This window comes from Schistocerca gregaria, chromosome 5 (assembly GCF_023897955.1).
Source record: "Schistocerca gregaria isolate iqSchGreg1 chromosome 5, iqSchGreg1.2, whole genome shotgun sequence".
Classification (NCBI taxonomy): domain Eukaryota; kingdom Metazoa; phylum Arthropoda; class Insecta; order Orthoptera; family Acrididae; genus Schistocerca; species Schistocerca gregaria.
The window spans coordinates 221681124-221697234 of record NC_064924.1 but is presented as its reverse complement, the minus strand read 5'-3'; the positions used below and the strand labels follow the sequence as shown (position 1 = coordinate 221697234).

The following is a 16111-nucleotide window of genomic DNA, read 5'->3' as shown; positions in this document are numbered from 1 at the left end:
TTCGTTGTGTATCGGAATTTGCCTGAGCCGATTGGAGTTCGTCGTAAGCCTCATAACACCTTCAGTGTTGACAAAACGGAATTCCCCCTTAATAAATCCACTCCTAAAATAGTGACAACAAAAGTTACCAGAAACGTAGTGAAGATAACAAACGTGCGTGAAGAGGGGGGAAAGTGTCATTAGTATAGCTTGCTGTAGTGCTAGTGGCATTTTTATTCCTCCCTTAGTTATCTTCAAAGCTGTTCTAGTTACAGAGGTGTACAAAAAAATCCCCTACCAGTGGGCTCTGAAGCCACCGTGTCTGATTCTGCTGAGGATGTGAAAGAACATTCGATATCAGGAGGTGCAACCAACAAGCTTAACTTCCGAGGAGGGCTTCGAATAAAGCTGCCACCGTTGAAAATGGTGTTAAAGTTTCATTTGGTTGTTTCATCTTACATAAACATACTTTGTGCTATCATGGAACCGTTTTTGAATGCTGGCACCAATTTTAGTCAGATATAGTTACTAATGCGGTCGCGTTGTTTCTGCCCTGGTTTGACACTGAGGTGACAATAGTCGTGGGATACCGATAAATATATATGAGATGGCGAGAGTATCGCGTACTCAAGGTATAAAAGGGCAATGCTTTGGCGAAACTATCATTTGAACCCAGGTAATTGATGTGGAAAGGCATCCGACGTGATTATGGCCGCACTATGGTAATTAACAGATTTTGAACAAAGAAAGACAGTTGGAGAGAGACGAATGAGATATTCCATTTCGGAAATCGTTAGGGAATGCAAGATTTCGAGAACCACGATGTCAAGAGTGTGGCGAGAATACCAAATTTCAGGCATTGCATCTCACCAAGCACAACGCAGTGTCCAACTGCCTTCACCTAACGACCGATAGCAGCGACGTTTGCGTGTAGTTGCCAGTGCTGACAGACCTGCAACAGTGCGTGAAATAAGCGCAGAAATTATGTGGAACGTAAGACGAACGTATCCGATAGGACAGTACGGCGAAATCTGGCGTTAATGGACTATGGCAGCAGACGACCGACGCGAATATCTTTGCTAACAGCATGGCATCGCCCGCTGCGCCACTCCTGGACCCTAGACGATTGGAAAACCGTCTGGTCAGTTGAGTCCCGATTTCACTTAGTAATAGGTGATGGTAGGGTTCAAGTGCGGCACAGACCCCACGAGACCACGAACTCAAGTTGGCAACAAGGCATTGTGCAAGGTAGCGTTGGCTCTCTAAAGGTGTGGGCTATGTTTACATGAAATAGACTGAGTCCTCTGGTCAAATTCAACCGATAATTGAATGAAGTGATTATGTTCGGCTACCTGGAGACCATTTCCAATCATTCATGGACTCATGTCAAAACCATTCTCTGTTAAATGAGTAACTTCCTAGTTGCGTTTAACATACCCCACACGTCAGTATTACACACAAAACGAAAGATCAACACGAAACCGATCGCATGCTCAAAATAAGTTTCCATGTTATTTTATATATAGCCAGTTATTGGGTGCGTCAACGTTTTCTGTTTCCTATATACCCAAGTTTCTGATGTATTTTTATGGAGGCAAGCATCTTCTGCTTTTGCAGTTTGCAACGAACCCAAAGACGTTTATTTCGCTGTGAACCTCAGTCGAAAGAGTGTTCTACAGGCCGTCGTAGCTCCTTGTCCATTAAGTTAAGTTTTAACAAAAAAAGCCCTCATAGAGAAGGGCTACGTTGCCCGATTTTCACATTTAAATGTTAACAATTGTAAAATTAATTTACAAGCCAAACTATATATTTTGCTAATTATAATTCTGTGTTTGTTACAGGGTGCGTTGTACTGTGAGCTGTAAACCAGATATGAAGGTGAGTGCATTGCTCTACATCAGTATATAGATTTCAATTCATTGTATAACGCATGATGCACAATATTTCGTAGCAATATTCGTGGTTTTCTGGGCTTTTCCATTAACGTGTGGAGAGAAGGAAAAATGAGTGACCATATGCCTCAGAGCGCAACCCTGTCTTCCTAACGTCGTTCTCATCTCCTACGTGAGATTTACGAGACAGAATTGTTCGTAGTCTTCCTCGAATAGCTAATATTGAAATATGCTCAACAGCGTGTCATGGGGTCAATGTCGCTTTCTTCAAAAGATTCCCACTTAAGACCTATGTATACGCCCTTTACACTTTCATTACGACAATACCAGCACGTTTCTGGGATATTGTGACGTTTGCTGTCGTGTCGAAAACGGGAAAGGTATTCCAAAAATGGTAACACTAACGCCCTGTGCTCGGTTCCTTTGGAATTACATTTCTCCAGAACCCTACAAACAAATCCACGTCTTTTATTCGCCTATTTTACTAAGCTTTTTTAAAGTTCGAACCTGTTTCGTCGCAACTTGTAATGAAGCGTACGAGATATTTACTGCCGTACTTTTAAACAGATACTGCCAGATTCACACTCTTTATACTGGCTCATAACTTGCACTTCTCCACATTTAAAGAAAGATGTTTGTCCGTACTGTCGATTCCACGGTCACCGGTATTTCAGGCTAGGACGGGTGGATGATGGGGCGTGATGGGTCAAACGGCGTGTCAGACCGACCACATAATAAGAGCAACCATACTTGCTTGTTCAGGGAGCGGTAGAAAATCTCGAACATGACAATAATTTTAACAAAGAGGCGTAAAGCCTGAGTGTAAACTGATCTTGAATTCTCGTGTTGCAGTGAACGGCCGCTGCAGGCAGCAAGGGCAGGAACAAAGCGATAATGAACAGGTTCAAATTGTTCAAATGGCTCTGAGCACTATGGGAGTAAACATATGAGGTCATCAGTCTCCTAGAACTACTTAAACCTAACTAACCTAAGGACATCACACACATCTATGCCCGAGGCAGGATTTGAACCTGCGACCGTAGCGGTCTGGCGGTTCCAGACTGAAGCGCCTAGAACCGCTCGGCCACACTGTCCGGCGGTAGTGAACAGGGTTCTGCACTCAGCTCGTGACGCCACAGGTACATGCTCTGATAAGCCAGAACATTATGACCATTGCTCGCCGAGACGTTGGATGCCGCCCGGCGGTGCTGCGGGCACGTAAGGCAGTAACAAAAGTATCTAAGAAGAGCACACAGGTACAGGGGATTACCGCAACGAAGATATGACTGCAAAAGGGGAAATCCAGTGAAATAAGCACTTTTACAATGTTGTTTGTGTTGTGGTCTTCAGTCCAGAGACTGATTTGATGCAACTCTCCATGTTACTCTATCCCGTGCAAGCTGCTTCATCCCCCAGTACCTACTGCAACCTACGTCCTTCTGAATCTGCTTAGTGTATTCATCTCTTGGTCTCCCTCTACGATTTTTACCCTCCACGCTGCCCTCCAATGATAAATTTGTGATGCCCTGATGGCGAAGAACATGTCCTACCAACCGGTCCCTTCTTCTTGTCAAGTTGTGCCACAAACTCCTCTTCTCCCCAATTCTATTCAATACCTCCTCTTTAGTTATGTGATCTACCCATCTAATCTTCAGCATTCTTCTGTAGCACCGCATTTCGTAAGCTTCTATTCTCTTCTTCTCCAAACTATTTATCGTCCCTGTTTCACTTCCATACATGGCTACACTCCATATAAATATTTTCAGAAACGACTTCCTGACACTAAAATCTATACTCTATGTTAACAAATTCCTCTTCTTCAGAAACGCTTTCCTTGCCACTGCCAGTCTACATTTTATATCCTCTCTACGTCGACCATCATCAGTTATTTTGCTCCCCAAATAGCAAAACTCCTTTACTACTTTACTACTTTACTACTTTAATCTAATTCCCTCAGCATCACACAAATTAATTCGACTACGTTACGTTATCCTGGTTTTGCTTTTGTTGATGTCTATCTTATATCCTCCTTTCAAGACACTGTCCATTCCGTTCAACTGCTCTTCCAAGTCCTTTGCTGTCTCTGACAGAATTACAATGTCATCGGCGAACCTCAAAGTTTTTATTTCTTCTCCTTGGATTTTAATACCTACTCCGAATTTTTCTTTTGTTTCCTTCACTGCTTGCTCAATATACAGATTGAATAACATCGGGAGAGGCTACAACCCTGTTTCACTCCCTTCCCAACCACTGCTTCCGTTTCATGTCCCTCGACTCTTATAGCTGCCATCTGGTTTCTGTACAAACTGTAAATAGCCTTTCGCTCTCTGTATTTTACCCCTGCGACCTTTAGAATTCGAGACATAGTATTCCACTTAACATTGTCAAAACCTTTTTCTAAGTCTACAAACGCTAGGTGTTAAAGCCCCTTGAAAAAGTGCTTTGAAAAATTGGCATTCGAGCGGGCGAATAAGTAAGAAGCACCGAGACGCAGGATCAGGATATCTAAGCAACATTCGGAGTCGGTGGACGTCATCAGAGCGTACATACGACCGGCAGTGACGGTGGGCCATGCCAAGTTATGACGGTCTGACACCAGCCAGCACAGGTCATCCATGGTAAGATTACATCGCTGCAGCAGCACATCAAGGACAGATAGGGACGCTAGTTCTTTCGTTTCAATGAAAGTGGCGGCGTCCGGAATGGTTGCTCAGCTTCACTATCAAAATTGTCTTCATTTGCTGTTAATTCCTTTCCATGCAATCATTTCATATCTAACATACGACTTCACACTTATTTAAGTACGACAGGATTTCATTACAACCTGATTTACGTCCATATTCACCTCCGGGCCTTGCCAAACGCTGGCGACGATTATTAATGTAACTTGTCTTATACGCTCTAAGGAGAAGAAAATAATTTAAATAAATAAAATTAGGCCGGCCTGTAGTGGCCGTGCGGTTGTAGGCGCTACAGTCTCGAACCGAGCGACCGCTACGGTCGCATGTTTGAATCGTGCCTCGGCTTCCATGGATGTGTGTGATGTCCTTAGGTTAGTTAAGTTTAATTAGTTCTAAGTTCTAGGCGACTGATAACCTCAGAAGTCATGTCGCATAGTGCTCAGAGCCATTTGAACCAAGTAAAATTAAAAAACCGACTCACGGCGAACGAATTATCCGAATGGGATGGAAACCGGTAAATGTGATGTACATGTGCAGGAAGCAAATGATTACAATTACAGAAGAATAGGATGATTTATTCAAGAGAAAGATATTCACAAATTGAGCAAGTCAGTAACACATTGATCCATCTCCGGCCCTTATGCAAGCAGTTACTTGGCGTGGCATTGATTGACAGAGTTGTTCGATGTCCTGCTGAGGGTTATCGTGCCAGAATCTGGCCGATTGGCGCGTTAGATCGTGAAAATTCAAATCTGCTTGGAGGGCCCTGCCCAAAATGTTCCAGAGAGATCCGCGCGACCTTACTGGCCAAGGGAGGGCTCAGAAAGCACGAAAACAATAAAGGAAACTCTCGCCGCATGTGGGCCGGCATTATCTAGCTGAAATGTAAGCCCAAGATGGCTTGAAACGAAGGGCAACAAAGCGGGACGTATAATAATGGCTCTGAGCACTATAGGACTTAACATCTATGGTCGTCAGTCCCCTAGAACCTAGAACTACTTAAACCTAACTAACCTGAGGACAACACACAACACCCAGCCATCACGAGGCAGAGAAAATCCCGGACCCCGCCGGGAGTCGAACCCGGGAACCCGGACGCGGGAACCGAGAACGCTACCGCACGACCACGAGATGCGGGCGACGTATAATATCGTCGACGAACCGCCGTGCTATAAGAGTGCTATGAATGACAACCAAAATATCCTCCTATGAAATGAAGTCGCACCTCAGACAATCCTGGTTGTTGGCCCCTGTGGCGGACTACAGTCGGGTTGGTGTCCCACCGCTGTCCAGGACGTCTCCAGACATGTCTTCGGCCTGGAATCTCATCGACTGGAGTACGGTTGTCACCAGTAACGTGCCTCGCTTCGAACTGAGCCCCCATTATTCCTTCGTGCAGTGTAGTTTTCTGCTACATCTACATCTACATCTACATCTACATGATTAATCTGCAATTCACATTTAAGTGCTTGGCAGAGGGTTCATCGAACCATCATACTATCTTTCTAACATTCCACTCCCGAACAGCGCGCGGTAAAAAGGAACACCTAAACCTTTCTGTTCGAGCTCTGATTTCTCTTATTTTATTTTGATGATCATTCCTACCTATGTAGGTTGGGTTCAACAAAATATTTTCGCACTCGGAAGAGAAAGTTGGTGACTGAAATTTCCTAAATACACTCCTGGAAATTGAAATACGAACACCGTGAATTCATTGTCCCAGGAAGGGGAAACTTTATTGACACATTCCTGGGGTCAGATACATCACATGATCACACTGACAGAACCACAGGCACATAGACACAGGCTACAGAGCATGCACAATGTCGGCACTAGTACAGTGTATATCCACCTTTCGCAGCAATGCAGGCTGCTATTCTCTCATGGAGACGATCGTAGAGATGCTGGATGTAGTCCTGTGGAACGGCTTGCCATGCCATTTCCACCTGGCGCCTCAGTTGGACCAGCGTTCATGCTGGACGTGCAGACCGCGTGAGACGACGCTTCATCCAGTCCCAAACATGCTCAATGGGGGACAGATCCGGAGATCTTGCTGGCCAGGGTAGTTGACTTACAGGTTCTAGAGCACGTTGGGTGGCACGGGATACATGCGGACGTGCATTGTCCTGTTGGAACAGCAAGTTCCCTTGCCGGTCTAGGAATGGTAGAACAATGGGTTCGATGACGATTTGGATGTACCGTGCACTATTCAGTGTCCCCTCGACGATCACCAGAGGTGTACGGCCAGTGTAGGAGATTGCTCCCCACACCATGATGCCAGGTGTTGGCCCTGTGTGCCTTGGTCGTATGCAGTCCTGATTGTGGCGCTCACCTGCACGGCATTAACACGCATATGACCATCATTGGCACCAAGGCAGAAGCGACTCTCATCGCTGAAGACGACACGTCTCCATTCGTCCCTCCATTCACGCCTGTCGCGACACCACTGGAGGCGGGCTCCACGATGTTGGGGCGTGAGCGGAAGACGGCCTAACGGTGTGCGGGACCGTAGCCCAGCTTCGTGGAGACGGTTGCGAATGGTCCTCGCCGATACCCCAGGAGCAACAGTGTCCCTAATTTGCTGGGAAGAGGCGGTGCGATCCCCTACGGCACTGCGTAGGATCCTACGGTCTTGGCGTGCATCCGTGCGTCGCTGTGGTCCGGTCCCAGGTCGACGGGCACATGCACCTTCCGCCGACCACTGGCGACAACATCGATGTACTGTGGAGACCTCACGCCCCACGTGTTGAGCAATTCGGCGGTACGTCCACCCGGCCTCCCGCATGCCCACTATACGCCCTCGCTCAAAGTCCGTCAACTGCACATACGGTTCACGTCCACGCTGTCGCGGCATGCTACCAGTGTTAAAGACTGCGATGGAGCTCCGTATGCCACGGCAAACTGGCTGACACTGACGGCGGCGGTGCACAAATGCTGCGCAGCTAGCGCCATTCGACGGCCAACACCGCTGTTCCTGGTGTGTCCGCTGTGCCGTGCGTGTGATCATTGCTTGTACAGCCCTCTCGCAGTGTCCGGAGCAAGTATGGTGGGTCTGACACACCTGTGTCAATGTGTTCTTTTTTCCATTTCCAGGAATGTAGATCTCGCTGCGACGAAAAACGTCTTTGCTTTAATGACTTCCATCCCAACTCGCGTATCATATCTGCCACACTCTCTCCCCTATTACGTGATAACACAAAACGAGCTGCCCTTTTTTGCACCCTTTCGATATCCTCCGTCAATCCCACCTGGTAACGATCCCACACCGCGCAGCAATTTTCTAACATGGGACGAACGAGTGTAGTGTAATCTGTCTCTCTAGTGGACTTGTTGCACCTTCTAAGTGTCCTGCTAATGAAACGCAACCTTTGGCTCGCCTTCCCCACAATATCATCGATGTGGTCTTCGTAATTTTAACACCCAGGTACTTAGTTGAATTGACAGCCTTGACAATTGTACTATTTATCGAGTAATCGAATTCCAACGGATTTCTTCTGGAACTCATGTGGATCACCTAACTCTTTTCGTTATTTAGCGTCAACTGCCACCTGCCACACCATACAGCAGTATTTTCTAAATCGCGTTGCAACTGATACTGGTCTTCGGATCACCTTGCTAGACGGTAAATTGCAGCATCATCTGCGAACAACCTAAGAGAACTGCCCAGATTGTCACCCAGGTCATTTATATAGATCAGGAATGGCAGAGGTCCCAGGACGCTTCCCTGGGGAACACCTGATATCACTTCAGATGTACTCGATGATTTGCCGTCTATTACTACGAACTGCGACCTTCCTGACAGGAAATCACGAATTCAGTCGCACAACTGAGACGATACCCCGTAGGCCCGCAGCTTGATTAGAAGTCGCTTGTTTGGTCTTATAGTGTATTATTTCACTGATTGTGAATAATAAGTGCAAACTTCAATGTTGTTTATGAAATACATTTTTGATACTGTATTCTGTGTCTTTGCTTTCATAGCTAGTAAATCCCATCTCACAAAAAAGAGTTACAGAAAATTCCGAGAGCCCTCATTGGGGACACGGTGCTTAGAACCCCTTACATGAGATCGTGTTGTCCAAAATCAGTTGCGCAATTTTTTAATTAGCATTGCGCCTTGAGGAAAATATGCTACTGGAATTAGATCAGTCACATCAGATGGTAGAAGCACAGTAAAAAGGGGGAGGTGCTGCACCTGAACAAAGCATCGAGATCCTATTCAAGACTTCTTGCTTTTCACTACAGTTCTCTAGCTTTGCTACTTTTCTGTCTAAAGCAGAATCAGCCGCGAGGTACCTCACAGAACTTAGGTTATCCACTGGGACATTTATATATGCTGTCAAAAGTTTTGGTCTTATACACTACTGGCCATTAAAATTGCTACACCACGAAGATGACGTGCTACAGACGCGGAATTTAACCGAGAAGATGCTGTGATATGCAAATGATTAGCTTTTCAGATTATTCACACAAGGCTGGCGCCGGTGACGACACCTACATCGTGCTGACATGAGGAAAGTTTGCATACATAAACAGCAGTTGACCGGCGTTGCCTGATAAAACGTTATTGTGATGCCTCGTGTAAGGAGGACAAATGCGTAACATCACGTTTCCGACTTTGATAAAGGTCGGATTGTAGCCTATCGCGATTGCGGTTTACCGTATCGCGACATTGCTGCTCGCGTTGGTCGAGATCCACTGACTGTTATCAGAATATGGAATCGGTGGGTCCAGGAGGGTAATACGGAACGCCGTGCTGGATCCCAACGGCCTCTTATCACTAGCAGTGGAGATGACAGGCATTTTATCCGCGTGGCTGCAACGAATCGTGCAGCCACGTCCCGATCCCGGAGTCAACAGATGGAGACGTTTGCAAGACAGAAACCATCTGCACGAACAGTTCGACGACGTTTGCTGCAGCATGGACTATCAGCTCGGAGACCATGGCTGCGGTTACCCTTGACGCTGCATCACAGACAGGAGCGCCTGTGATGGTGTACTCAACGACGAACCTGGGTGCACGAATGGCAAAACGTCATTTTTTTGGTTGAATCCAGGTTGTGTTTAAAGCATCACGATGGTCGCACCCGTGTTTGGCGACATCGAGGTGAATGCACATTGGAAGCGTGTATTCGTCATCGCGATACTGGCGTATCACCCGGCATGATAGTATGGAGTGCCATTGGTTACACGTCTCGGTCACCTCTTGCTCGCACTGACCGCACTTTGAACAGTGGACGTTACGTTTCAGATGTGTTACGACCCGTGGCTCTACTCTTCATTCGATCCGTGCGAAACCCTACGTTTCAGCGAGGTAGTGCACGACCGCATGTTGCAGGTCCTGTACGGGCCTTTCTGGATACAGAAAATGTTCTACTGCTACCCTGGCCAGCACATTCTGTAGATCTCTCACCAACTGAAAAGGTGTGGTCAATGGTGGCCGAGCAACTGGCTAGTCACAATGCGCCAGTCACTACTCTTGATGAACTATGGTATCGTGTTGAAGCTGCATGGGCAGCTGTACCTTACACTCCATCCAAGCTCTGTTTGACTCAATGCCCAGGCGTATCAAGGCCGTTATTATTGCCAGAGGTTGTTGTTCTAGGTACTGATTTCTCAGGATCTATGCACCCAAATTGCGTGAAAAAGTAATCACATGTCAGTTCTAGTATAATACATTTGTTCAATGAATACCCGTTTGTCATCTGCATTTCTTCTTGGTGTAGCAATTTTAATGGCCAGTGTAACATTGCTTATGGCACATGAAGTTGCTTTTATGTTCTAGCTTTGTGGACGGAATTTCCTCACTGATAAGGTGTTGTAGTAAAACAGGTGTAATTTTTATCAAGTAAAAGGCATTCCTCCTCTGGCAAGAGGAAAAGTTTTATGCAGCCCTCGTAACTTAGAATGCTCCACTTTATCAATTACTGTAATAAGTTTTAATATATATTTTAGTGGAATTTATGATAAGATGTAATTGCTCTAAGCCTATTGCCATTTGCTTCTGAGAACGTAAAATAAAATTTTCGATGATTACTTAGTGCGGAGCATAACAAAGGCAGGCACCCTCTCTCTCGCTCTAGGGCACAGCGGAACGCATTACCGGTGACAGAGAGCTGTGGGGATTGTCGGGTCTCGAACCTGCAGCCGGCTCGCAAGGGTCAGGTAGCACCTCCAGGGATGCAGGCCGGGAGCGATCAATAGCCGGCGCTTTAATTACCTTCATTTAAATGATGTTTATCTTAATTACATTCCGGCCCTGAGATAGCGTGTATAAACCCGAGTCCGGGGCTTTAGTGTTTAGTGCCGGCTGTTATTGCTTCGGCGCAAGATGGCGAGCGTGGCTGCGTGGGCAGCGGCATGGAGCGGGGGAGGAGGAGGTGCTGGTGGGGGTACGTGGGTACCCACACGACGCTCCGCTCGCTCCACCAGTTTTACGACCGAGTGCCACACAAGTTAAGTGCCCGAATACCCACGCTTTACGTACTCTGTGTAAACTGCTTACTAGTCGCTAGTGTTTCTAAAACAGTTTTCATTTCAGCTGCGTTATTTAGAATGAACTAGCGGATGCTCCAGGTGTTGATGATAAAACTTGGGAAGTGTTAGGATTTGCGCCTTTCACACTAGACTCGGCTTGTTGGTAAATATCAAAATCAGTACATTAGTTCTAAGAATCACTTAGATAGAGTACAGAAAAATTCTTTTAATTTAAGCTCGTCGTATTACTCAGTAAACATTTGGTATACTTTGGTAAGTTGCTGATACGTATTTTACCCTATCAGTGTGTTGATAATACGCAACAAATTATCATCCTACTTACGTAAGATTTGATACATAAAGTTGAGAAATGCCAATACTCAAGCGGAAACTATAAGTAAAATCTATTCATGTAATAAAATTCAAGCTCTAACTCACCAGACCTTATTCTTAACAAACAGGTGGAGCTAGCAAACAAATTTTATCTTCACATAATTCATGAAATATTCTGAAACAAAAACTAATTATACTCTGATATAATAACAAAGCAATATTCTATGGAAATTCGAAGTAGCAGTCATACAACAGTTCAAGTGTCATTATCGTAATTTGTAATAGTCATATTGTAAACACAAGCTGTAATTTCAATGTATAATTTGTAATAGCTTTCAAAATTTCATGTGTGTAAAATCATTGTACTTCCTAGCTCTAAGTTCTCTGACAACAGTGAGGCTCAAAACAGTTCTAGCTGTCATTTTGTACCTTGTAATAGCGTTTAGTAATTTCATATATATAATATCATTGTACTTCCTAGATCTAAGCTCTTTGAAAAAAATCTGGATCAAAAAATTTCATTATGTGTGTCAAAAAACTTCGCAGTCTATAGTAGTTTTTTAAGTTTCTATAAGTGCAGCACCCTTGCACTTCCTGCGCCTAAGTTCTTTGATCATAACCTACACGTCTCTGTATGAGCAACATCTTTACACCTGCTACGTCTAAGTTCTTTGACCATAGCCCACATGTTTGTATGCAAGCACAGTGTATTTCACGAGTGCACATCGTAATAGTGAAATATGCAGCTAAACTTTATAAAACTGAAATATGGACGTGAACATGATAATAAATGTGCAACTAATTTGAAAAACTGTTGCCACAGAGTAATTATAATTATAATGCTTCATCTTTATGTAAGTACAGATATATTTTAGGCAAATGCTGCCTTGTCACTTACAATTGTCCCACTTTTATCTGTTTAGTCACCAGCAAATAATTTTTTTTCATTTATACAGTGATCTCCAGCAATATAAACATGTACATGAAGGTATAAACACCTGAGGATGGGCGCAAGCCCGAAACCGGTCGTGTGACAAATAAATAACCTTTTATTGTGACTGGTAGCGGAAATTTTTCTACACCTTGTAGTTATGGAAGTACTTTTTGAGAAACTGCAGTTACAGAAATAACATTTACAGAACAGAGAAAGGCGCTCTAATATTTATATTTGGTATTAATCCTAGACCTCCTTGCAGAGACCTCTAGACAAAGACAATTCTTTGACAATAGATGTACTGTTTAAACAAATACAGTGGTTACTTCGTAGACAGTAGTATTTATTTTACCTCAAAAAATAAACTGTACAAAATATAAAGCTCCTACTATCTCAGAAATCACTACAAAGATATTGGTGCAAAAAGGACTCAGATGAAATGATACACATTTAATCAGTCACTTGCCAAGCATATTCAATGACTTCTGCGTAATCTAGTGAGACTAAAGAGTAAGATAAAAGAGACTTTTTGTGCTCCATTAGAATGATTCTTATAACCACTGTACTGGTTTTGATATGATTCATATGAGCTTCTCATTCTAAAATAATTTATAACTTTCAGCAATTGTACTGTAAAGCATTAAACAAAATGTTCATTCAGTACCTTTTGAAGTTGATTTATGGAATTTGTTTCATTCAATACAGTGTAATATGTACACTGCGTAACACTGCTTTACACTCCCTACTTCCTTTCATTAAAGCGTTACCCAACCCCTGTCTCAAAAACAAGAGACCGTTTTCTGCTTTCTTCTTTTGCGCAAAACTAGAGTCTGTTTTTGATTGTTACCTTCAAATCGATATAGTGTCGCTACAGTTTGCAAACAAGTCAGAAGTCGATAGTTTCTGTTGCGTAAAATTTGTTTTAAGTAATTTTGCAACTATTGCTTACAAAACCGTGTGTGCCACTGGGTCTACAAGAAACAATCTTGTTAGCTATCTCTATTGTCTCATAGTGCAGGCAATGGCGCGTTATAGCGTCCCAAATGCCTTTCGTCACGTGCTGACCGGGAATTTGGCGGTCAAGAGAACAACGAGAGTTCGGGTCCTGTGACATGGCTGTTATCCTGCTGGAAGTAGACGACGCCATTTGGAAAGACTTCAAGAGTGAAGGGATGCAGGTGCTGTTAATAATGTTCCCGTGGTCCATAGCAGTATTGGTAATGAGGATTAGTACCATATGTAGCAGGGAAACCCAGGTGAATTTCCCCCCTTGCTTAATACTGCGCACACCGGCTTGCGTCCGTGGCCTGTTAAATGTCCAGCTGCCTTTAGTCTGGATGTCGGCATAACCGGATTCGACAATCGACTTGGTATAACGAATGTTTCATCGGACACGTTTCCATTGATCCACGATGCAATCTCAATGACCCTATGACAAGTGCGATCGTTATTTGTCGATGTCGACAGGACGGAAAGAGGTAGGGATCGTCTACTGCAGAGTCGCATGCTCAGCTACTTGCTGTGATCGTTGTGCCCCTAAACACCTTGCACTCTCGAGCATTGCACTCGGCCGTCTGACCCGCCACAGACCACCACGTAGCCTTCGTTCCTGAGCGGAAATGCATTTGACTTCCTTTTTCTACATCTACTTCTACATCTGCATCCATACTCCGCAAGTCACCTGAAGGTATATGGCGGACGATACCTTGAGCACCGCCATCGGTTCTCCCTTCTATTCCAGTCTCGTATTGTTCGTGGAAAGAAAGATTAACGGTATGCCCCTGTGTGGGCTCTAATCTCTCTGATTTTATACTCATGTTCTCTTCGCGAGTTATACATAGGACGGAGCAACAGACTGCTTGATTCCTCGGTGAAGGTATGTTCTCAAAACTTCAACAAAAGCCCGTACCGAGCTACTGAGCGTCTCTCTAGGAGAGTCTTCCACTAGACTTTATCTATCATCTCCGTAACGCTTTCGTGATTGCTAAATGATCCTGTAACGAAGCGCGCTGCTCTCCGTCGGATCTTCATCTCTTCTATCAACCCTATCTGGTACGTATGCCACACCGGTGAGCAGTATTCAAGCAGTGGGCGAACAAGTGTACTACTTCCTTTGTTTTCGGACTGCATGTCCTTAGGATTCTTCCAATGAATCTCAGTCTGGCATCTCCTTTACCGACGATTAATGTTATATGTTCATTCCATTTTAAATTACTACTAATGCCTACTCGCAGATAATTTATGGAATTAACTGCTTCCAGTTGCTGACCTGCTACATTGTAGCTAAATTATAAAGGTATATTTCTTTCTATGTATTCGCAGCACATTACACTTGTCTTCATCGAGAATCAATTGCCATTCCCTGCACCATGCGTCAACTCGTTGCAGATCCTGCTGCATTTCACTACAGTTTTCCATTGTTACAACCTCTCGATGTACTATAGCATCATCCGCAAATAGCCTCAGTGAACTTCCGATGTTATCCACAAGGTCATTTATATATATTGTGAGTAGCAACGGTCCTACGACACTCCCCTGCGGTACACCTGAAATCACTCTTACTACGGAAGACTTCTCTCCATTGAGAATGACTTGCTTTCTGCGATGTGGCGGGGGTTCACCGTTTTTAAACACTTTTCACAGATCGCCAAAACAATAGGAGACGAATAGCCGACCAGGTTTGCCATTTCCGAGATGCTATTTCACAGGTGCTGAACCATAACAATCTCTGTGTCAAGGTCGCTGACGTCAGTAGATTATTTCAATTTGCGGCCCTTATCAGTGCTTGACTAATTCCCTATTGGTCACGCTCCGCTTGCACACTGATGTCACAAAAGTCATGCGATACCTTCCAATGTCGTGTCGTGCTTCCTTTTCCCCGGCGTGGCGCAGCAACTCGACGAGGCATGGACTCAAATTGTTGGCCGTCACCTGCTGAAATACTGGACCATTCTGTCTCTATAGCCGCCCATATACGACACGACATGTCATCATCAGCGATCGGGCGTACCCTGGGCAACGCTGGGAGTAATTCCAGTGGCAGATCCTTCCACCACCAGAACATTACACGAAATTATAAATCAAAAAGGCTTTTTTCAAAGCCAGCTGTTACAACAATCTCCATAAATTTAGAAGGAATATCAGCAGAGAAAGAATTATTACTATCCAATATGTGTAAGACAAAGAACTGTGATCTCCTGCTCATCCAGGAAACTCATAGACGTCCGAATGACAGAAGGCCGAGGATACATGAAATGACATTAATCACTGAGAGACCCAGCGAACAATATGGCAGTGCAATATTTGCTAAACCAGGCCTCAACATCTCGTCCGCAGACTTAACTGTAGATAACGACACAGAAATACTGACTGTAGCAACAGAGACTTATACAGTAACATCAGTGTACAAACCACCAAATAATGTATTCCGTTTCAAAGAACCTGATAATTTCAATCTACAACCAGTGAAGTTGGTCATAGGAGATTTTAACTGCCACAGTGTATCATGAGGCTACAGAGAAACAGACAAAAGTGGAGAAGACCTTGAAAACTGGGTAGAAAGCAAGGGGCTTATGTTAATACATGATCTAAAACTGCCGTACTCCTTCAAGAGTGGAAGGTGGGGCCGTGAATATAACCCAGATAACATCTTTGCAAGTGAAAATGTTGCCCACCAAGTGAAAAAAGAAATGGGAGACCCAATTCCAAGGACACAACACCGAGCAATTATTTGCACTATAGAAGCAGTCATCAAACCCAGCTATACCCCCTTCAAGAGAAGATTTAACTTCAAACGAGCACAATGGGATACATTT

General features: G+C 44.4%; 1 protein-coding gene across 1 annotated transcript in view; it reads left to right on the top strand.

Moving 5' to 3' along the window:
• LOC126273292 (uncharacterized) overlaps positions 1-16111 on the top strand; it is a 507367-nt gene that overhangs the window by 260403 nt on the left and 230853 nt on the right. The window contains exon 3 of the mRNA XM_049976837.1: positions 1821-1857. Coding sequence (XP_049832794.1) covers positions 1821-1857 — 37 coding nt within the window. The remainder of the gene's footprint in view (positions 1-1820; positions 1858-16111) is intronic.